We start from the raw sequence: 22,255 nt of genomic DNA on the forward strand, positions 1-22,255 counted from the left end.
CAATTTATAAATCTCTGGGGACTGATTTCACATCTTGGCTTAAGCTGGTGTAACACTCTTTGATTTCAGATGTCAATACAATAGGAGTTGACCAATTTATGCCAGGGTTCAATGTGTCCCTCTGAGTGCTGGGGAAGGTACAGATGGATGTTACAGTGTATGGACTGTTCGCAGGTAAGCTGCTTCATCTTTAAGCCTCATCAGATGCAACTCCTTCCCCTAGCACTGTGTTAGGCCCTGTCTACACTGCCACTTTCTCGCTCAGGGATGTGAAAAAACACCCCCGAGTGCTGCAACTTTCAGCACTGTAAAGTGGCAATGTAGACAGTGCACAAGTGCTGGGAGCCATGCTCCCAGCACTGGAAGTTACTCCCCTCGTGGGGGGGTGTTTTACAGCGCTGCTGCCGCAGCAGCGCTTTAACATTGCTAGTGAAGACATACCCTTAGTTACATTCATTTTGCACACCCACTGACTGTCAAGCAAATGCTAATTGCATTAATTCCACTTACACCTGCCTTCTGACCAACATGATGAGTAAGTTACACCACTGTTAATATCATCTTGGCATTTGGCCCAGACTCCCATGGGAGCTACCTCCACTTACCCCAGGACACTTGGGGCTGAATTTGGCTCACCTTGGTAAACTGGTGACATTCCTAAGCCCATAGTTGTGGGGGTCATTCCTCTATTATTATTTGTGTTACGGTAGTGCCAGGGACTAAGGGCATGGCCCCAGTGCAAGGCGTTGTACTCAAGTAAGAAGCAGTCCCTGTGGCAAAAGGCTTCAATATAATAGAAAGGAAACCAATGTTAAGGGCTGAGACTGCCCGCAAGCTGCCTGATCAATGCGATGGCAGCCAACAGCATGCCAGTGTCACAGTTAAAAATAAAGCTTTGTGTGGGTTTTGCTGGGATGGAAGGAGCTTGTTGTTGCGGAGGATACCTACCCGTGGCAGGAGCCTTTCACTGCGCCAGCCTCTCCCACAACTGACTGTTTTAAATCGAGGAGATTTTCTGAACAATATCTGAGCTAAGCAAGAGACTGACATTCACTGTCACTAAGGGCCACCAAACTTCAGACATAAAGAAGAGACCCAAATGGAAGGAGAAAACCCACCTTCTTGTGAAAGCCATATCATGACTAAGTTGAGTTGAGAGTAATGTTTTCAAAAGTACTTAAGTGACTTGGGAGCCTAAGTCCCATTTTCCAAAGTGATTTAGTCACTGACTTTCATCGAGACTTGGGCTCCTAAGTGCTTCTATCACTTTGAAAATGGGATCTGTGCTCCTAAGTCACGTAGACATTTTTGAAAATGTTACTCTCAGTCTATAAATATTACCATGCTATTGTTATACCATTAGAAAATATATAGTTATAGCTCTCATATAAGCTCTTTTGGTTTTGTTTGTTTGTCTTAGAGTAACAGTGACAGATTTTCAAAGTAATTAAACTTCAAGTCTTCTAAGGATTTCTGCCCAAATCTGCTTTATTTATTTATTTAGTATTATATAAATTATTTGATATCCCCTACTGACACAGCTCGCTCTCTTCTGCTAATCAACAGAATGAATTATTCTTTGCTTGTAACTGAAAAAATAACCAGTATGATCCTGCTTTGGTAGGAGAATCTGTCTCTGCCAATTCCTCCTGCCCTGGGGCTCTGGAAAAGGACATCCTGCAACTTCTAAAGCTCGGCAGTCTTCAAGAGTTTGGCAGAAATCTCCCAGGAGGCCCATCATTAGCCATTTAAAACTATCTATAGTATGGGTTTGAATTGCAGAATTTTACAAAGCTGCGCAGAAGTAGCTGTCAGGAGAAGCTCCTGTTATAGGCAGGGACGCGTCACATCAACAATAACAAAGTACTGGGAATTTTCATTGGGGACTTTAAAGGGTCACTGAGGATGTGTTTTTGTTAACAAATAAGAAGGCAACTGAGTATTGTCTGTGACACTAAACTGAATATGAATGACACTGTATAAAGGCACGTAACACAGAAGGCATAAACCTCTGACGCCTTTCAAATATATGTTCATTGTTTCCTGTTGTATTACCATTATTCCGTTTTTTCACCTTTGGAAACTGTGACCATCGTAACAGAACATGACCCCTCCCTCACCCTATCATCAGGGGATCCTAAGGCAAGAACATAAGAACAGTCATACTGGGTCAGACCAAAGGTCCATCTAGCCCAGTATCCAGACTTCCGACTGTGGCCAATGCCAGAGGGAATGAATAGAACAGGTAATCATCAAGTGATCCATCCCGTCACCCATTCCCAGCTTCTGGCAAACAGAGGTTAGGGATACCATCCCTGCCCATTCAGGCTAATAGCCATTGATGGACCTATCCTTCATGAACTCATCTAGTTCTTTTTTGAACCCTGTTATAGTCTTGGCCTTCACAACATCCTCTGGCAAGGAGTTCCACAGGTTGACTGTGCGTTGTGTGAAGAACTACTTCCTTTTGTTTGTTTTAAAGCTGCTGCTTATTAATTTCATTTGGTGGCCCCTAGTTCTTGTGTTATGAGAAAGAGTAAATAACCCTTCCTTATTTTCTTTCTCCACACCAGTCATGATTTTATAGACCTCTATCATATCGCCCCCTAGTTGTCTCTTTTCCAAGCTGAAAAGTCCCAGTCTTATTAATCTCTCCTCAGATGGAAGCCGTTCCATACCCCTAATCATTTTTGTTGCCCTTTTCTGAGTCTTTTCCAATTCCAATATATCTTTTTTGAGATGAGGCGACCACATCTGAATGCAGTATTCAAGATGTGGGTGTACCATGGATTTATATAGAGGCAATATGATATTTTCTGTCTTATTATCTATCCCTTTCTTAATGATTCCCAACATTCTGTTCTCTTTTTTGACTGCCGCCGCACATTGAGTGGATGTTTTCAGAAAACTATCCACAATCACTCCAAGATCTCTTTCTTGAGTGGTAACAGCTAATTTAGACCCCATCATTTTATATGTATAGTTAGGATTATGTTTTCAAATGTGCATTACTTTGCATTTATCAACATTGAATTTCATCTGCCATTTTGTTGCCCAGTCACCCAGTTTTGTGAGATCCTTTTGTAGTTCTTCGCAGTCTGCCTCAGACTTAACTATTATGAGTAGTTTTGTATCATCTGAAAATTTTGCCACTTCGCTGTTTACCCCTTTTTCCAGATCATTTATGAATACGTTGAATAGGACTGGTCCCAGTGCAGACCCCTGGGGGACACCACTATTTACCTCTCTCCATTCTGAACACTGATCATTTATTCCTACCCTTTGTTTCCTATCTTTTAACCAGTTACCAGTCCATGAGAGCACCTTCCCTCTTATCCCATGACAGCTTAAGGTTTAGCCAAACAGCCCCCTGTGGTGGTGGATCACTCTTGTTCCCACCCCCCCAAGGAAAGAGACACACAGGGAGAGTAAGTGATTTGCCCAAAGTCAGCCAGTGTGTGAAAGACTGAGACCCAGGTAGAATCCAGGAATCCAGATTCCCAGTCCTCTGCTCTAAGCACTATACCAAACCAGAACAAATATTTTACTAACAACTCCAGAGCTAAAGGATTGGGAGAGCTCAGTTCAGTTAAGTCTTGCTATTCTAGATTTCATCCAGGTGATAACTTACATATATCATTCCCCTTTGACCATATCACTTGCACTCTGTCCATAATCCATCAACTATCATTTCACTCCTCTGAACATGCCAAACATCTGCCACTGAAGAAGAAAACCCACACAATTTGTTCCCCCCCTCTCTGAGGTACAGGATGGGCACTAGAGACGGGTTTAAGGTCCCGTACTTTGAGAAGAGCTAGTTCTAGAAATGGGTGCTTTATCCTTTTGGAGAATTGGAAACCCTCTTTCCCAATGGTAGAAGGTGGGCGATCTTTTGCTAGCCCTGACAGATTATGCAACACCAGGCATTAAGATGACACTGTGTATATGAAATCTCTTTTAATTAATGTTTTGAGTTTTGTAAATGTATTGGTTATAATTTTTCGCTCTCTGAAGCCTCTTCAAGTCATGCCACTAAAGCAACTTGAGTTTACGGGGGAAGGAAACAATAAATAGTTCTACAAACATTGCTCAAGCAGTTTTTCTCGGAAGTGTGGGAGCTGACTGTTTTGCTGAGGATGCCTGAAGTAGAATAGAGACTGCCACTTTCTCCCCTATTATCGTACTGGATCTACAGCGCTAACCGGAGAAACGTCATGTTAGTGTCAGAGAAGTGAGTGGTGTGATTCAGACACACTTGGGGGGCGGATATGAAGAGTGACTTTTCCTCTCCTGACCCCCCCAGTAAAATGGTGAGGTTGGCAGTGATGTGGTGGCAATAAGGAAGGTAATAAAAAAAGAAAGCACATGACAGAAGCCTATGAAATCAAACCTGCTCATTCTGTCTGCATGGAACCTGCATCCCCAAAAGGAGCGTTTCACAATGCCTACGGCTCTGTCCTGCTCCCCTAAGTGGGCAGCCAGGTGAGCCTGTGAGAGCAACCATCAGCCATCAGGTCCTACTTCTGGGGAAAGAACCTGGCCTAATCTGTGCAAGGCCCTGGGAAGAATGGTCCGACACTTCTTAACTGAAATGACTAGGAAAATCCTTGGGCCAAATGCCAGGCCCAAACCTCACCACTTCCTTTGGTTAATTCTTTGTTAAGGCTATTCTGGGCCTGTCTGGACTGCAGAGCAGTATTCTGCGGACATGCCAAGCCTCAGAGCCAGGGCCGGCTCTGGCTTTTTTGCCGCCCCAGGCAAAAAAGCCTCCCGCCGCCCCCCCCGCCCCTGGCAGGGAGCGCCGGGAGGAGGGCGGAGAGCCCGGCCGCGGCTCCGCTCTCCCCGGCGGCCAGAGCGCTGGGGGGAGGGCGGCGAGCCTGCCGCGGCTCTGCTCTCCCCGGCGGCAGGAGAGCCGCGGGGAGGGCGGCGAGCCCAGTCGCGGCCCTGCTCTCGGGCCGGAGCGCCGCGCTGCCCCCCTCCAGGTGCCGCCCCATGCACATGCTTGGTGGGCTGGTGCCTGGAGCCGGCCCTGCTCAGAGCATTGATGTAAACTGACCACCTGCGTTTTGTTTTCCTTTGACTTGTATTGCAGGACCTGGCCTGCTCCGTTCCCATGAGCCAAATGTAAAGGAGTTAGCATACACATAGTGGCCCCAGGCTTGCAGTGCAGATTAGCTTTCACTTTCACACCTCAATGGCCACAAATAAGAAACCTCATCTAAATGGTGGAACTTTGCATAACCGATTATTTTCACTGGGGTAATATGAGCCTTCCAGCAAAAGCCACTATATGCTGCTGATACAGGGAAAGCCCTGTTTTGGGGAGGTATGACCTAACACCAGAACCTGGTGCAATGTGAGATCTGCCAGAGACATGGAGGGATAATGCAGGGTAAAGAGATGGGTTTGCCATCGGTAGGGAGTTCTGGATCATTCCATAGAAGCAGAATCTTTTTCTCTGAATGGTGAAAAATTCATTGTGCTTTTTTACTTTTGGCTTATTACCCAACTTGTTTAAATAGTCAAAATCAGGAAGAGTGCGAGAAATCATGGCAACAGCAGCAAACTAAATGAAATCAACAGTTAGCCCAGTGTGCAAAAAGCAAAACATCAGCATGTTTGGCCTTAGTGGTTTTTTACAGTCCTTTTTCATATAACTTCAGGGACTTCAGTTTCCACGTTAACATCCCATCTGCCTGTTGTTCTCCCACCTGGATCAACTCTCCCTGTCCAACACATTATTTTACTGTCATCTGTTATATCACTTACAGCAGCTGAACCTTTTGGGAAGTAGAGTAACTCCTCACTTAAAGTCTTCCCAGTTAATGTTGTTTCGTTGTTACGTTGCTGATCAACTAGGGAACATGCTCATTTAAAGTTGCACAATGCTCCCTTCTAATGTCGTTTGGCAGCCGCCTGCTTTGTCCACTGCTTGCAGGAAGAGCAGCCCGTTGGAGCGAGCTGGTGGGGGCTTGGAACCAGGGTGGACCAGCAGCCCCCCATCAGCTCCCCGCTCCCCTAAGTTCCTTGTGCAGCAGCTGCCCAGCAAGCTATCAATTGCCGGGCAGTTCAGCTGTCCCTCCCCCACTGCCATGTGCTGCTACTGCCCTCTGCCTTGGAGCTGCTCCCCGAGCCCCCTGCTTGCTGTGCGGGGGGTGGGGGAAGGAAGGGGGCTAATGTCAGGGTGTCCCCCTCCCCCCTGCTCCTACACCCTGCTTACCCCTTCTCCATATAGAGCAGGGTGGGGACATGGACGGAGAGAGACAGAGAGAGCTTGGGGCAGCAGCTGCTGTCTCAACTTCCTGATCCACTTAAAAAGACAATACACTTAAGAGTGGGTCAGCTTACTTAAAGGGGCAGTGTGCATTTCTCTCTCTCTCCCACACACAAGGTGTGTGTCTGTCTGTCTGCTATGCTGTCTCCCCTCCCCTCCATTCCTGCTGCCTTATAGAGTGTGAGAGGCTACATTAACAACAACGTGTTAACCCTTGAAGGATCAGCCGAGTGCTAGTTCATCATTTAGCAGCAAGGCATTCCCTGGGAAATAGCCCACCCTCTTCCACCCTCTAACTTCACCACCTCAACCAAGCTTCACAATCATCATAGCTGTGAACAGTATTAAATTGTTTGTTTAAAATGTATACTGTGTGTGTATATATATATATAGTTTTTTGTCTGGTGAAAAAAATTTCCCTGGAACCTAACCCCCCCATTTACATTAATTCTTATGGGGAAATTGGATTCACTTAACATCGTTTTGCTTAAAGTCGCATTTTTCAGGAACAGAACTACAACGTTAAGCGAGGAGTTACTGTAAAGTCTCCCTGAAAGGCCCAAGCCCTGTATATGTTGCTCACTAATTTTAACATCTATTAGCTTCTGACTGAGAATGCCTTCATATCAACAGATGAAATGCACCTGCATCAAAAGCCATACTATTTTGAATTATGGTACATAGCAACAAGGTTTTCTTTGATTTTGGGTGTGATATACTTCATACAACCAACACTAGGAATGGTAGAAATTGTCCACTTTCTGGACAGGTGTGATTTAGTGTTTAAGATCCACAGATGATCATTGCTGTGCAAGTCCAAAGTAATAGTATTACAAAACAAATGCTCAATGCAAAACTGATGCTGTCAAAAAATTACCGATCTGACAAAGTCTATGACTGGAATCAGTAGGTATGATATACTGTACTATATACACTGGCAGAACTGAGCACTGAATCATTAATATGACATGATGTGTGAACAATAAACATTACAAGGGCAACAATGGACACACACAAAAAAGCTCTCAAGCTTACAGACGGAAAGAGAAATAGGAGTCAGAATTTTTACTTCTTGACATAGTCAACACACTGAACTCTGACCTTTAAGAGACACCAGGAACTAGAAACCAACAGAACTTAAATTGGCCTCAAATCTCCAGTTTTCTCATAACATTGGAGAGAAAACATAGGGGACAGTTTTTCTCAGACACATGGGAATTATAGCTGTGTCAGTGCCTTCTACAGAGAATTCTGCATTTTCCTTACAGTCACTCTGTCACTGTCACCCTGTGACTTTTCCTTACTTTCTCCCAGTGCACCAGAATCATTGCTGACCAATATACTTCACTGATCTGTCCAAAACCAAGAAAAGGGGAAAAGTCTCATGCAGAGCTCTATAAAAGGAAGTTTAATTTGTGTTACATTGTGTCTCCTCTACTATGCTAGTCTAAATACATAAGCCATTTTCACTTTGGATCATTATTCACTGGCTCTGTTTCCACTGGCTAAATCCAGCATATTTCCAACTGGTATTGCTCTCCAGGAAAAAAATGCATATCCATACCTTGAGTGTATTTAGTGCAGCAGGACTAGTCCAGCTCCAAGAAATAAGGATCAGAGTCCTCAAATGAAAATATTTGCTTTGTAAGCTGAGGATAATTGAATTGTAATGGCTAATTTGGCCTTATCGGCACGCTGCATAACTAACACTATTTTTTCAAAGTTTAATATTCACCTACAGCTTTGCAAGAGAAATGCGAAAAGGTATACAACTACACAAAACAGAACCTGGATAGACACTCATACACACACACCAAAAGGATCTGCAGTCAAAACTCTGAATGGGAAATTTCACTGCAAGTGAAGCTTTTGCAGAAACTGAAGAAGAAAAACTTCAACATCATATTGTCTTCCTTGAAGAAACGCAGCTGATCTGCTGAATTCCCATATTTGACTTCCACTGGTCTGTGAAAAATATAAACTTCACGCTAACCCTATGAAAACAGTCAACATGCTAGAGAGACAACAGTCTGCTCATAGCTGGTAAAAGGGGGAAAATCCCAGGCTGTCATTCTTCCCTTGCTGTGACCTTCATGCTCCACTGGATTTCTGAAGATACTGAAATCTTGGCAGGAAAGTGCACAGTCTGTGGGAACCAGGCACTATTTTCCAGGCTCGCTGCGAAGAATTAGGCCCAGTCAAGTCTTTTTTTTTCTTTTCTTTCTTTTTCTTTTTTTTTTGGCCGTGTGCTATACATGTAAGATAATGCAGTGGAATGCTAGTTTCACGCTGGAAATTATTCAGACCTTGTGCTCCAGGGCATAAGCTGATTGGCAGCAGAGGTCAGGAAGAGATTTTTTCTACTTGTATATCACACTGCAGAACTGGTTGGTGCATTATGCTTTTTTCTTGCCTTCTTTGTAAGCATCAGGTGTTAATGCTGCTTACAACTTAGGTGAGGTTTTGTAACACAAACAAGGAACCCCAAGGCACTTTCTTACACTCATCACAGGGCTACACACTCACTGGAATCTTTATTCATTACATGTAAAGCTCACTGGAATGTGTTCACAGTACCCCAGAAAGAAGCAGAGTTGTCCCTGACTTTTCCCTAAGCTTCAAGTGAGCACCATTTCCGGAAGAGCTGGCAAAAGTGATTCCTATCACAATGCATTAGTGATTCCTATCACATGCTACAGCATGAGAATAAAGGGATCTGTATTCATGACTGGTAGTCTCCAGTAGTTAGAACAGGAGACTGAGAGTCAGGACTTCTGGCTTCTATCCCTACAGCTAACTAAATTTTTGACCCTGGACAAGGCATGTATCTTCTGGATGCCTGAGTTAACCTATCTATAAAATGGGTATGAACAACACCTGCCTATTATAAGATGTTATGAGGCTTAATTAAGGATTGTAAACCACTTGAGAACTACTAATACAGTACCTCAAATTAAGGTCCTAAAGAAGTGCAATTTGCCCTTGATAAATTAGTACAAACCTGCCGCTGACTAAACACTGTTGTGTAAAATTGCTACACTGAAAAGGAGGCCCACCTCTTAGAGACGTCCATACGGAGCTTGAAGATGAAAACACTATGTAACTGAGAGGTATAATCATTGATGAAGCCTGCTAGCTCAAACTCAAAACAATCCCATGGACAAGTATCTTTTGAGGTCAATTCACTCCTTCTGCTGCCCTAGAAAGAGAGAACAGTACCAGCTCTCTGCTTCCCAGTCAGAATCTAAGCGGTACAAGTTGCAGATTATATCTAAAGTGCAAGGCCCAGGATAAACAGTAAGAGGGTCTCACCCTTTGTGTTGAACAATTACACTTTGAAGCAAGAAATCAACCACATTGGACAAGAATCGGACTGATTTTTCATCTCAGGATGAGAGGGTGGGAGGACTAAGCTGCTAACTCCCATCTGGGGAAACCATGAATGCTGTTAATCATAGGTCTTCTTCACCTGCAGGCACTGACAAATTGCATCCGATGGATGAGCCTTTTATTAAACCCCAGAGGGTTTCAAAGCGATATTACATTTCGCAAAGCTCTCAAGCTGGTAAAAAAGAGTGCATATGGTCCTTGTTATTTCTTTATGTACATAGTACTAGTCGCTTTACACACACAGCAAGACACAGCCCTTCCCAGAGAGATTACAGAGCCAAGAAGTAGGAATTGGAGAGACAACAATTGGTGACACTGCAATGTTGCGGCTTCTGTGAATTTCAGGTTTTTTACACTCTTTGCTGATCTTGTGGGTCATGCTTTAGTTAAAAAGATAACTGAGTGAGAATTGTTATTTCAAAAAGATGGCACAGCCCCAGTGGGAGAAACCCTCTCTCTCTGGAGAAGAAGAAAGGCCTTATGCAATTTGGCTCCTTTTAATCTTCCAGGTTTTGTGCAGAGCATAACGGAAAGCACAACAGTTACATTAAAAACTCATGATTATTGCCCTTTTGTAAAATTTCTGTCAAGCCTCCCCAAGCTCAGAAAAGGGACCACAAAACAAAATTGCTCTGGTCCCGTTTCCAAAACACGATAAAATGGGGAGATAACTACTCAGCTTACAAGTCTGTGAGAGAGGAGATGGCTGGATGTTCTCATCCTCATCTGGACCAACAGCACAACCCACATAAAAGGAACACAAAAGCCTGCTGATCAGATTGCTGTGACAGAAGCTCATGAGAGACATGCACATTTTCAAGCTAAACTACAGCTTGAGGGATCTATATTATTACTTATCGACTACTATTGCCAGGGTTCCCAGGCTGGCTTCAAAGCTTCCTGCAAAGTGCCCCAAGCATAGGGTTTTTCAGCTAATCATAAGGCCTTTATATTTGTCCCAGACAAACGGATTGCTCCGTGCCATGTTCACTCTGCGTAAATCAGAGCTTGCACATGATGAGCTTCACAGCCATGAGGTTTGTTACCTTAACCGCACAAAGATGGAAACATTTGCTGAAACTGCTGTACCATTTCAGCTTCTAACTTGGTGGTTTCCTCTCACCCCCAGTCCCACACGAATGCCTTTCAAAAAGGCTGGAGCAAGTCGCTTTGAAACTTAAAGGGCAAAGAACATTAGATCTCAGATCTCCAGACAATGAAAAATAGCAGCTAACTCACATCCTGCAGGACTTAGGCCGAGGTCATAAGCTAAACAGGACATCAGTAAAGATGAAGTGGTTTGCTTATTGGGGATAAGAGCATTCAATGAAGGGAAAGAAACAAGCTATTAGAACATAGATAGTTACACAATAAACAGAGGGAGGTTCAGATGCAAAAACTGCAGTAGGGGTCAGAGATGTAATTTTCTTTTCTGCAGGTTTGATTTTGGAGGGGGTATTACTTTTGTTTGTGATACAGTATTGCCTACAAGCCCCAACTGAGATCAGGGCCCTATTATGTTAGGTGCTGTACAAACATATTGCAGGAAACAGTCCTGGCCCCAAACTGCTTCAAAGCTAAATAGACGCAACAGACAAAGGGTGGGAAAGGAAACAGAGGACCAAACAGGGGAAGTGACTTGATCAAGGTGACCCAGTAGCTCAGTGGTAGAACCAGGGATAGAATCCAGGTCTCCTGAGTCCCATGCAGTTATTTATCCCCTGGACAATACTGCCTTCCAAGCAGGTAGGGGCAGGGCCGCCCAGAGGATTCAGAGGGCCTGGGACAAAGCAATTTTGGGGGCTCCTTACATAAAAAAAAGTTGCAATACTGTAGAATACTATATTCTCGTGGGGGCCCCTGCGGGGCCTGGGGCAAATTGCCCCACTTGCCCCCCCCTCTGGGCAGCCCTGGGTAGGGGGAGAATTCTTTCCATGTTCAGTGGAAGAGCAACATTTCACACCAGACATTCAAACAGCAGCTTACAAGCACTTTGCCATTCCAGTTCAAAGCTTGAACTTTGTATCCAAGGAGAACAAACCCAGCACATCTGGAGATGAACAGGCCCTCCTGGCTCAGAACGTGTGTGTAGGCTCTCGGGCCAGCAAGATTTTACAGCCAAGTTATAAACCCTTACAGACTGTGCGCTTATATAACAAGAACAACTTTTATCTATCTGTTTGCTCTTTGAGTCACAATGACAAGCACTTGCAGTACGAAGGTTACCAGGGCTCTGAAGCTAATAACTTCCATTGCATATCTCCTCAGTTCATCACCATTGAAACTGCAACACTGCCTATAAGATATTGCATAGAGCAGTATTACTCACAGTGGAAAGTTTCCTGCTCCCCTGTCCTGAATTTAGCTTCACTGTCACAAGTGGTTTTTCACTGGCAAAAATTTGTTTAGCCCAGACATCATACCCGAGCCAGTAAGAGGAAATGATAGTCCTATGTACCTCAGTCCCATTGCAAAAGATCATTAAATAAACAAACTTAGCACTGTATAGTTAGAAATGTAAATGAAACTATCTGCAGCTGCTTCACTAGAGTTCATGTGAGATTTTATTGAGAGAGATTTCATAGAACCACAGGAGGCAGAGAAGAAAGACCTAGTAAGTCATCAGTCTCTGCAGGACAGGTTCGTTCCCTACAGTATCTTTAGTGCTGTATCCAATCTAGTTTTAAATGTCCAAGCAGTGGACTTCCTTCCCTTCAGAGATCATTCCATGTCTAGCAGATAATAATCTCACCCATCAAGGTGCTCAGGATGCTGTACAACAAGATGATGTTGGTGAAAGGTGGAAATGGGTATTGATATGGGGTCTCAAACTTTAAAATTAAATTAGAATGTCCTAGATTTCAGCTAGATGTACCTGTGTGTACAGACAGACACACACAATGGTCTGCTGAGGCATAACTTTACAACCTAAGCTTCATAAACCTGGTTTGGTAACTGACCTTAAAAAATCCCAGGGCAGTCCCTAAGAACTTCTCTAGGTCCTTCAAGATGAGCAAAGGCACCAGTATATGAATTGTATGATCTAAAATCCATCTTCTAAACTCAGAGACATGCACACCACTTCCACTCACTTCAGCTGCATATGTGTATCTGAGAGAAAAGTAAGTTGTACAGACAGGACTGTTCAGAAATATGTAGTACAGCCGATGGTCAGAAGAGACCCACTTTTCAAATGGATGTAAATACCACATTTTTAACTTAAATGGTTAATTGCAAAGTTGTTAAAGTTAGGTAACATATTAGTACTGCCTTTGGTGGATTATCTCTGATGAGCTTTGAGGAACAAGGATTCTTATTTGGTGTAAACACATGGAATTCAACTGAAACCAGTGGAGTTGCCTCTATACAAGCAAGGTATCTGGCGTGTGGGGAGTAAAACAGAGAAAAACTGGGAGACCCTTGGGGGTCTCTGATCATCCATAAAGAACGGGCCTTGAGTAGAAACCATCTAGACTTCTCCAAGGGGGAGCTCGCTGAAGGAGATCCCCTCACCTCTAAAGGCAGAACCTTCCATAGAACAGGCCTGACTAACAATACTAAGTGCTGATGGGTTATCCATGCTGATCACACAGGCCTGAAGATGCAGTTCTCAACAGAGAGATGCAATGGTAAGACTGAGAAAGACAGCAAGGCAATTAGTGACTTGCACCCTATGAGGTCTTACCATTTGCACAAATCAATAAATCCTTCAGAAATCAAAACACAAAGCAGAGCAGAGGAAGAAGAGCATGCAGGTGAACCTTTCCTTCAGCCTCCAGGGAGAAGTCACACAGAGGTAACTAGCATTTGCACTTGTTTTAACTGAGAAAGATTTGATCTCATGGCTGGGGAAAAAAGAAAGTCAAATTCCTCTCAACTCCAAAGAGAGATCCCCCATCCATGCCAAGGGAGCTGATAAGAGGAAGTGCACTTTATAACAATCTTGGATACCAAAGTGAACTGGTGGCTATTTTTAATGCATTCCGTGTTACATGTGGTAATTGTTACAGTGACAATATTTGCTGACATTCATCAAATCATTTACAGAACATGAGCCCAAGAGACAAAACAAACCCCTGCTCTGCACCACAGGGAGTCAGGCAGGATGCCACATTGCTTCCTGCAACACACAGAAAATGCTTATCTGTGATTGACTATCACAGCTGATAATGAACCTCCAGCTCTCTGGCAGTGGAATAGAAACTTTCTTCATCCAAAGGCCTATAGTTCAGAGACCATTAAGCTCCATGAAGACAAGGAAGGAGGGTGACGCAGGTCAGACATCCACATTACCCAGCTGACCCTGCTGAATAAATACTATACAGTGCTTGGGCTTTGCCATTTGTTACCCTGAAATCTCAGCACTAGCCTTTGCCAGACTGCCAATGGGACTTCTGTGCTATGAGGAGAGTATCATAGAATAATAGACTATCAGGGTTGGAAGGGACCTCAGGATATCATCTAGTCCAACCCCCTGCTCAAAGCAGGACCAATCCCCAACTAAATCATCCCAGCCAGGGCTTTGTCAAGCCGGGCCTTAAAAACCTCCAAGGAAGGAGACTCCACCACCTCCCTAGGTAACCCATTCCAGTGCTTCACCACCCTCCTAGTGAAATAGTGTTTCCTAATATCCAACCTAGACCTCCCCCACGGCAACTTGAGACCATTACTCCTTGTTCTGTCATCAGGTACCACTGAGAACAGTCTGGATCCATCCTCTTTGCAACCCCCTTTCAGGTAGTTGAAAGCAGCTATCAAATCCCCCCTCATTCTTCGCTTCTGCAGACTAAACAATCCCAGTTCCCTCAGCCGCTCTTCATAAGTCATGTGCTCCAGCCCCTTAAGCATTTTTGTTGCCCTCCACTGGACTCTTTCCAATTTTTCCACATCCTTCTTGTAGTGTGGGGCCCAAAACTGAACACAGTACTCCAGATGAGGCCTCACCAATGTCGAATAGAGGGGAACGATCACGTCCCTCGATCTGCTGGCAATGCCCTTACTTATATAGCCCAAAATGCCGTTAGCCTTCTTGGCAACAAGGGCACACTGTTGACTCATATCCAGCTTCTCGTCCACTGTAACCCCTAGGTCCTTTTCTGCAGAACTGCTGCCTAGCCCCTCGGTCCCTAGTCGGTAGCAGTGCATGGGATTCTTCCGTCCTAAGTGCAGGACTCTGCACTTGTCCTTGTTGAACCTCAACAGATTTCTTTTGGCCCAATCCTCTAATTTGTCTAGATCCCTCTGTATCCTATCCCTACTCTCCAGCGTATCTACCACTCCTCCCAGTTTAGTGTCATCTGCAAACTTGCTGACGGTGCAGTCCACACCATCCTCCAGATCATTAATGAAGATAATTGAAAAAAACCGGCCCCAGGACCGACCCTTGGGGCACTCCTCTTGATACCGGCTGCCAACTAGACATAGAGCCATTGATCACTACCAGTTGAGCCCAATGATCTAGCCAGCTTTCTATCCACCTTATAGTCCACTCATCCAGCCAATACTTCTTTAACTTGCTGGCAAGAATACTGTGGGAGACCGTATCGAAAGCCTTGCTAAAGTCAAGGAATAACACGTCCACTGCTTTCCCCTCATCCACAAAGCCAGTTATCTCGTCATAGAAGGCAATTAGGTTAGTCAGGCATGACTTGCCCTTGGTAAATCCATGCTGACTGTTCCTGATCACTTTCCTCTCCTCAAAGTGCTTCAAAATTGATTCCTTGAGGACCTGCTCCATGATTTTTCAAGGGACTGAGGTGAGGCTGACTGTCCTGTAGTTCCGGGGATCCTTCGTCTTCCCTTTTTTAAAGGTGGGCACTATATTAGCCTTTTTCCATTCATCCAGGACCTCCCCCGAGCACCATGAGTTTTCAAAGACAAGGGCCTATTGGCTCTGCAATCACATCCGCCAACTCCTTTAGCACCCTCGGATGCAGCGCATCCGGCCCCATGGACTTGTGCAAGAGTAGAAAGCTCTTGATTGCCTTTGCAGAAGTGACAGCACTCATGCCAAGGGAGCACCAGAGTGAGCTCATATTCAAAGGCTATGGTCCATAAGCCGGTCAAGACAAAGTCAGAGTACATAATGTGGAGGGGACGGGGATGGCTTATAGTGGTTTAAGGTCTAGTCTGTCCTTCATTCATCCTGAGTAAACACAATTAACTCCATTAAGTTTGTTGTGGGAAGTGCAGTGGGGCCTTTTAGATAAGATCTTAAAAACTAAGTTTTGCATACTCTGTGTTTGTATTGAAGATCCCAAGGAACAGTAGGGTTTTGCCCCACGGCTCTCTCTTTTTTTTTTTTTTTTGGTTAAAAATGCCCCACCAACATGGTTATGCAGCATGATCTGCTCTGGTAGCCTGATTTCCAGAGGTCCTGAGCACCTACTACTCCCACTGGAATCAGGCGATAGCTAGTGAAGAAGTGATTCCTGTAGTATAGAGTTGTAAGGGGTTTGGGTTCCCTGTGAGAGGAAAGGTACTGTACACAAATTAAGTTAGTAGTGCAACCTCAGAGACACCTGAATCTGTATGCAAGTCAGCACTGAAATGCCACATCCTTACAATGTGGTTAAATTTAATATAAGATATAGATGAGATCAACAGGGTGGATTAGACAGCCCCAAGAGCGGGTTGAGAAGCAGTAGGGCTTTAGCCAATAGCTACTTGTAACATCCAACAAACAGATTTTGAGCTAAAATTACACAAGTACAGCAACTACGTGTAGACATATCAATGTATAACAAGATACTGCAACAATATTTAGGCAGCCTCTTATATAGAACAATACTGCACCGCATACTTGAGTCCTTACATGCATATCGCTATACTACAACCTTTAGTCCTATCTCTCTATTTTATACATATATTTACCTGTGTGCTTTCCTCTACATATCTTTTCAAAAATACAAACCAGTTTGACACAAAAGCAGGGCCTGTGTGAATAAATACAGCTCTTTTACCATCATAATACACAGGTGCAGATTTCTTCTGGCAGGAGGAGGGTATATAATGGATTTTGCTAGGCATTGCTTTATACAACATAAATAACAATGATTGAAGAGCAGCACAGATTACAGAACTGCAAAGTTAAGCAGTTCTAGCACCTGTATCATAAACTGGAGTATTGTTGTAGCCATGTGGGCCCAGGGTATTAGCGAGACAAGGTGGGTGAGGTAATATCTTTTCTTGGACCAACTTCTGCAGTGAGACACAAGTTTTAGAGCCACACAGAGCTCTTCTTCAGGTCTGGGAAAGGTACTCCCAGCACCACAGCAAAATGCAAGGTGGAACTGATTATTTAGCATAAATAGTACATATTCTAAGGGACCATTCAGGGTAGGTCGTGCAAACTTTGTTAATGGGCCACTCTACCTGAATGGTTTCAGAGTAGCAGCCGTGTTAGTCTGTATCCGCAAAAAGAACAGGAGTACTTGTGGCACCTTAGAGACTAACAAATTTATTAGAGCATAAGCTGTAGCCCACGAAAGCTTATGCTCTAATAAATTTGTTAGTCTCTAAGGTGCCACAAGTACTCCTGTTCTTTCTACCTGAATGGTCCCTCAGAATATGAGCTAACTACTTATGCTAAACAATCAGTTCCACCTTACATTTGGCTGTGATGCTCAGAGTGCCTTTCCCAGACAGACCTTAAGAAGAGCTCTGTGTAAGCTTGAAAGCTTGTCTCTCTCACCAATAAAAGATATTACCTCACCCACCTTATCTCTCATTAACTTGGGAGTCAGTTTTATACCACAATTTCCAACACACCACTGAAAGCACACTAACCCATAGAAACCTTCCTACCAACGCTACAAAAAGAAGGATTCTGTGTGGACTCCTCCTGAAGGTCGAAATAACAGACTGGACTTCTACATAGAGTGCTTCCGCCGATGTGCACGGGCTGAAATTGTGGAAAAGCAGCATCACTTGCCCCATAACCTCAGCCGTGCAGAACACAACACCATCCACAGCCTCAGAAACAACTCTGACATTATAATCAAAAAGGCTGACAAAGGAGGTGCTGTTGTCATCATGAATAGGTCAGAATATGAACGAGAGGCTGCTAGGCAACTCTCTGACACCACATTCTACAGGCCATTGCCCTCTGATCCCACTGAGGGTTCCCAAAAGAAACTACACCATCTGCTCAAGAAACTCCCTGAAGAAGCACAGGAACAAATCTACACAGACACACCCCGAGAGCCCCGGCCAGGGGTATTCTATCTGCTACCCAAGATCCATAAACCTGGGAATCCTGGACGCCCCATCATCTCAAGCATTGGCACTCTGACAGCAGGATTGTCTGGCTGTGTGGACTCTCTCCTCAGACCCTACACTACCAGCCATCTTCAACACACCACTGACTTCCTGAGGAAACTACAATCCATTGGTGATCTTCCAGAAAACACCATCCTAGCCACAATGGATGTAAAAGCTCTTTACACCAATATTCCACACAAAGATGGACTACAAGCCATCAGGAACAGTATCCCTGATAATGTCACGGCAAACCTGGTGACTGAACTTTGTGACTTTGTCCTCACCCATAACTATTTCACATTTGGGGACATTGTATATCTTCAAGTCAGCGGCACTGCTATGGGTACCCACATGGCCCCACAGTATGCTAACATTTTTATGGCTGACTTAGAACAACGCTTCCTCAGCTCTCGTCCCCTAGTGCCTCTACTATACTTGTGGTACATTGATGACATCTTTATCATATGGACCCACAGGAAGGAGGCCCTTGAAGAATTCCACCAGGATTTCAATAATTTCCACCCCACCATCAACCTCAGCCTGGACCAGTCCACACAAGAGATCCACTTCCTGGACGCTACAGTGCAAATAAGTGATGGACACATAACCACCACCCTATACCAGAAACCTACTGACCACTATACTTACCTACATGCTTCCAGCTTTCATCCAGACCACATCACACGATCCATTGTCTACAGCCAAGCTCTAAGATATAACCGCATTTGCTCCAATCCCTCAGACAGAGACAAACACCTACAGGATCTCTATCAAGCATTCTTAAAACTACAATACCCACCTGCTGAAGTGAAGAAACAGATTGACAGAGCCAGAAGGGTACCCAGAAGTCACCTACTACAGGACAGGCCCAACAAAGAAAGTAACAGAACGTCACTAGCCGTCATCTACAGCCCCCAACTAAAACCTCTCCAGCGCATCATCAGGGATCTACAACCTATCCTGAATGATGATCCCTCACTCTCACAGACCTTGGGAAACAGGCCAGTCCTCGCTTACAGACAGCCCCCCAACCTGAAGCAAATACTCACCAGCAACTACACACCACACAACAAAAACACTAGCCCAGGAACCAATCCCTCCAACAAACCCCGTTGCAACTCTGTCCGCATATCTATTCAAGGGACACGATCACAGGACATAACCACGTCAGCCACACCATCAGGGGCTCGTTCACCTGCACATCTACCAATGTGATATATGCCATCACGTGCCAGCAATGCCCCTCTGCCATGTACATTGGCCAAACTGGACAGTCTTTACGCAAAAGGATAAATGGACACAAATCAGACATCAAGAATTGTAACATTCAAAAACCAGTAGGAGAGCACTTCAATCTCTCTGGACACCCAATAACAGACTTAAAAGTGGCAATTCTTCAATAAAAAAATGTCAAAAACAGACTTTAACAAGAAACTGCAGATCTGGAATTAATTTGCAAACTGGACACCATCAAATTAGGCCTGAATAAAGACTGGGAGTGGCTGGGTCACTACAAAAAGTAATTTTCCCTCTGCTGATACTCACACCTTCTTGTCAACTGTTGGAAATGGGCAACATCCACCTTGATTGCATTGACCTTGTTAGCACTACAAAAGTGACCCCCCCCCACTTGGTAAGGCAACTCCCAACTTTTCATGTGCTGTAATATATATACTGCTTACTGTATTTTTCACTCCATGCATCTGATGAAGTGGGTTTAGCCCATGAAAGCTTATGCCCAAATAAATTTGTTAGTCTCTAGAGTGCCACAAGGACCCCTCGTTGTTTTTGCTAATACAGACTAACACAGCTACTACTCTGATACCCAACTGCAGTTATTATAGATCATCCAACTGGTGTTTGCAGCATTCATACCCTCTGCATTTATTTGTTCTAATGGCTTTTTACTGGTTTTCAGGAAGAACATTCCTGTTTTATGGAATCTTCAGCAATCCCACTACTAGAGGCTACATGGCTGGTTAGAAGGTTTGTAAACAAAAATAACCAAGAAGCCTGCTTGTGTTTTTAGAAAAATATTAAAATCTCTTTTGAGAAGAATGAAACCACAAGAACAAGTACATTATCTGATATCTGAATATATCCATTTGTCCTGATGCAGTATCTGACCCAGATTATGTCTACACCATCTGCTCAGCACTGTGATATTCCCATTTTATGAGTGCTCCTGAACAGTTGGACCACTCATTTTCCGAGTGACTTACAGACACTGTTTCAACAACTTTTGAAATCAGATATAAGTGGAATTCTAGGAAACTACACACTGATGTGCTTTCCCAATATTCACTGCGTTTGGTGCAAAATTCGCAAGCTTCACAGTGCTGGGAGACCCTGCTAGCTATTTACCAGAGGGAATGAAACAGAAGATACTGAAACACTAGACTTGGTTCATTTACCCATAAGGGAATGCTCCCTTTCTAGTTAGTTTTGTATATTTCTTCCCTTCCTCTCTTTAAAACCCTGATAAGATAAGAGATGTTACAAGTCACAAGACGGCTTATATTACAGTTTTCAAAGGAATTGATTTCAGCATGTTAATGTAATGACTGAAACAGTGAAACTGGAGGAGATCAGAGTATGGAGAAGATTGAGGCCTAACACAATCAATAATTATTAAAAAAAAAAAAAAAAAAACAATCCAAGAGTATCCAATGCCAAACACAATCTGAATCTATCAGCTGGCAACGAAGTGAACCAACCTAACAGACCCTGAGGCAAAAAAACCTAGCTGTCAAAACCTACAGACTTTTCCCCCATCAATGTAATTAATAGTTATCAAAATGACAGAGCCATATTAACCATGCTTTACAATTAAAACAGCACATGCTAGGTAGAGAAAGGAGGAACAAAGAAGACTATATCCATGAACATTAAGGTTAAAAGAAGATCCGAAACCAGATGCTAACACTCTTCATGTGCATCTGTGCTATTCTAACTTGTTCACCAATGTTTCTAAAGGATATTAGCACATTCCAAAAGACACACTCCTTTGTGAAACCTTTCCCAAGTCCAGGTGGGAAACCTGCGAACTCAAAGCACGACCAAAGGATGTGAAACCTGAGTACTACAATGGTGTCAGCTGTGCACAGCTCAAGCAGTGCTGCTAATTCAGAAAGGAAGAGTCCTACCTGACAACGGCTGAAGACATCTGCAAGGGATACTTGAACATTGAAGTGCTTCAGAACCTGGAGGGCCTGCTCCTTTGCTTTTTCCGAGCAGTCCACAGAGAAACACCTTCCTTCTCCTACCTGGGATTGTAGCTTCAAAAGACAAAATCACACACCAAAGAGATGTCAATCAATGCACTCACACCGCTGGGATCGGGGCTCATTCCCATATTCCCGTAGCTTTGGTTTTAATAACGAAGTTTGATGCTATTGTGTTAACTCACTAAATTCAGATCTAACACAGAAGGTAATTTAACACTTAGCCACCTTTGTAAAGAACTTTGAGCTTGTTGGAGCAATATAATGTTCAGAATATACCATACATGAAAGCCAGTTTGAATTCCCCTTTAATTTAGATACACAACTGTAGTGGTGCTCTCTAGGATGACAATGGGGGATTTTATTTAACCATGGCTCTCAAACTGAGGTCAGCTGGAAGATTGTACACTGGCACGAGAAAAAACAAGCTAAGAAATTAGAAGATAGCACTTGACAATAGCTTGGCACCAGTGGCGTAGCCAGCTTCTCAGTGCAGGGGGAGCAACCATAAAAAAGGCGCCCCCCTTGGCTCCTCCTCTGCCCACGCCCCTCCTTGGCTCCTCCTCCGGCCGCTCCGCGCCCCCCCCCTTGGCTCCTCCGGCCACGCTGCGGCCATGCTGCGCCCCCCCTCGGAGGGGCTCGGGGGGGGTGGCGGGCGCAGGGGAAGGGGTGGCGGGCGGGCGCTGCTCGCTTCTCCCGGGGGCTGGGGGGAGCGGAGCAGTGGGGTGGGCAGCAGCTGGCGGGCAGATCCCCTCTCCCCGGCAGCTTCCTGGTTCCCTCGCTCGGGCAGCCCAGCATTTTTTTCAAAAGCGGAGCCTGCCAGGCCGCTGCTGGGCTCCTGCAGGCAAGGGAGGGGGGGCAGCACGGTCGGACTCCGGAGGAGCCATTTGGGGGGGGCGGCGGGCGCGGCCAGAGGAGCGAAGAAGCCTGGGCTCCTCAGCCATCGCGCCCCACGCTCAGCGCGGCCGCCTCCTGCGGCGGCTCAGGGCTCAGCGGCCGAGCGCTCCGCAGCTGGCGGGCAGATCCCCTCTCCCCGGCAGCTTCCTGCCTCCCTTGGCCCGGAAGCAGGAAGCTGCCGGGGAGAGGGGATCTGCCCGCCAAC

The 22,255-nt window shown here is 44.7% G+C and overlaps 1 protein-coding gene across 1 annotated transcript in view; it reads right to left on the minus strand.

Annotated features, from left to right (window-relative positions):
* Positions 1-22,255, minus strand: part of EXD3 (exonuclease 3'-5' domain containing 3) — a 514,556-nt gene that overhangs the window by 290,250 nt on the left and 202,051 nt on the right. The window contains exon 19 of the mRNA XM_065418596.1: positions 21,076-21,207. Coding sequence (XP_065274668.1) covers positions 21,076-21,207 — 132 coding nt within the window. The remainder of the gene's footprint in view (positions 1-21,075; positions 21,208-22,255) is intronic.

Source organism: Emys orbicularis, chromosome 18 (assembly GCF_028017835.1).
Source record: "Emys orbicularis isolate rEmyOrb1 chromosome 18, rEmyOrb1.hap1, whole genome shotgun sequence".
NCBI classification, from domain to species: domain Eukaryota; kingdom Metazoa; phylum Chordata; order Testudines; family Emydidae; genus Emys; species Emys orbicularis.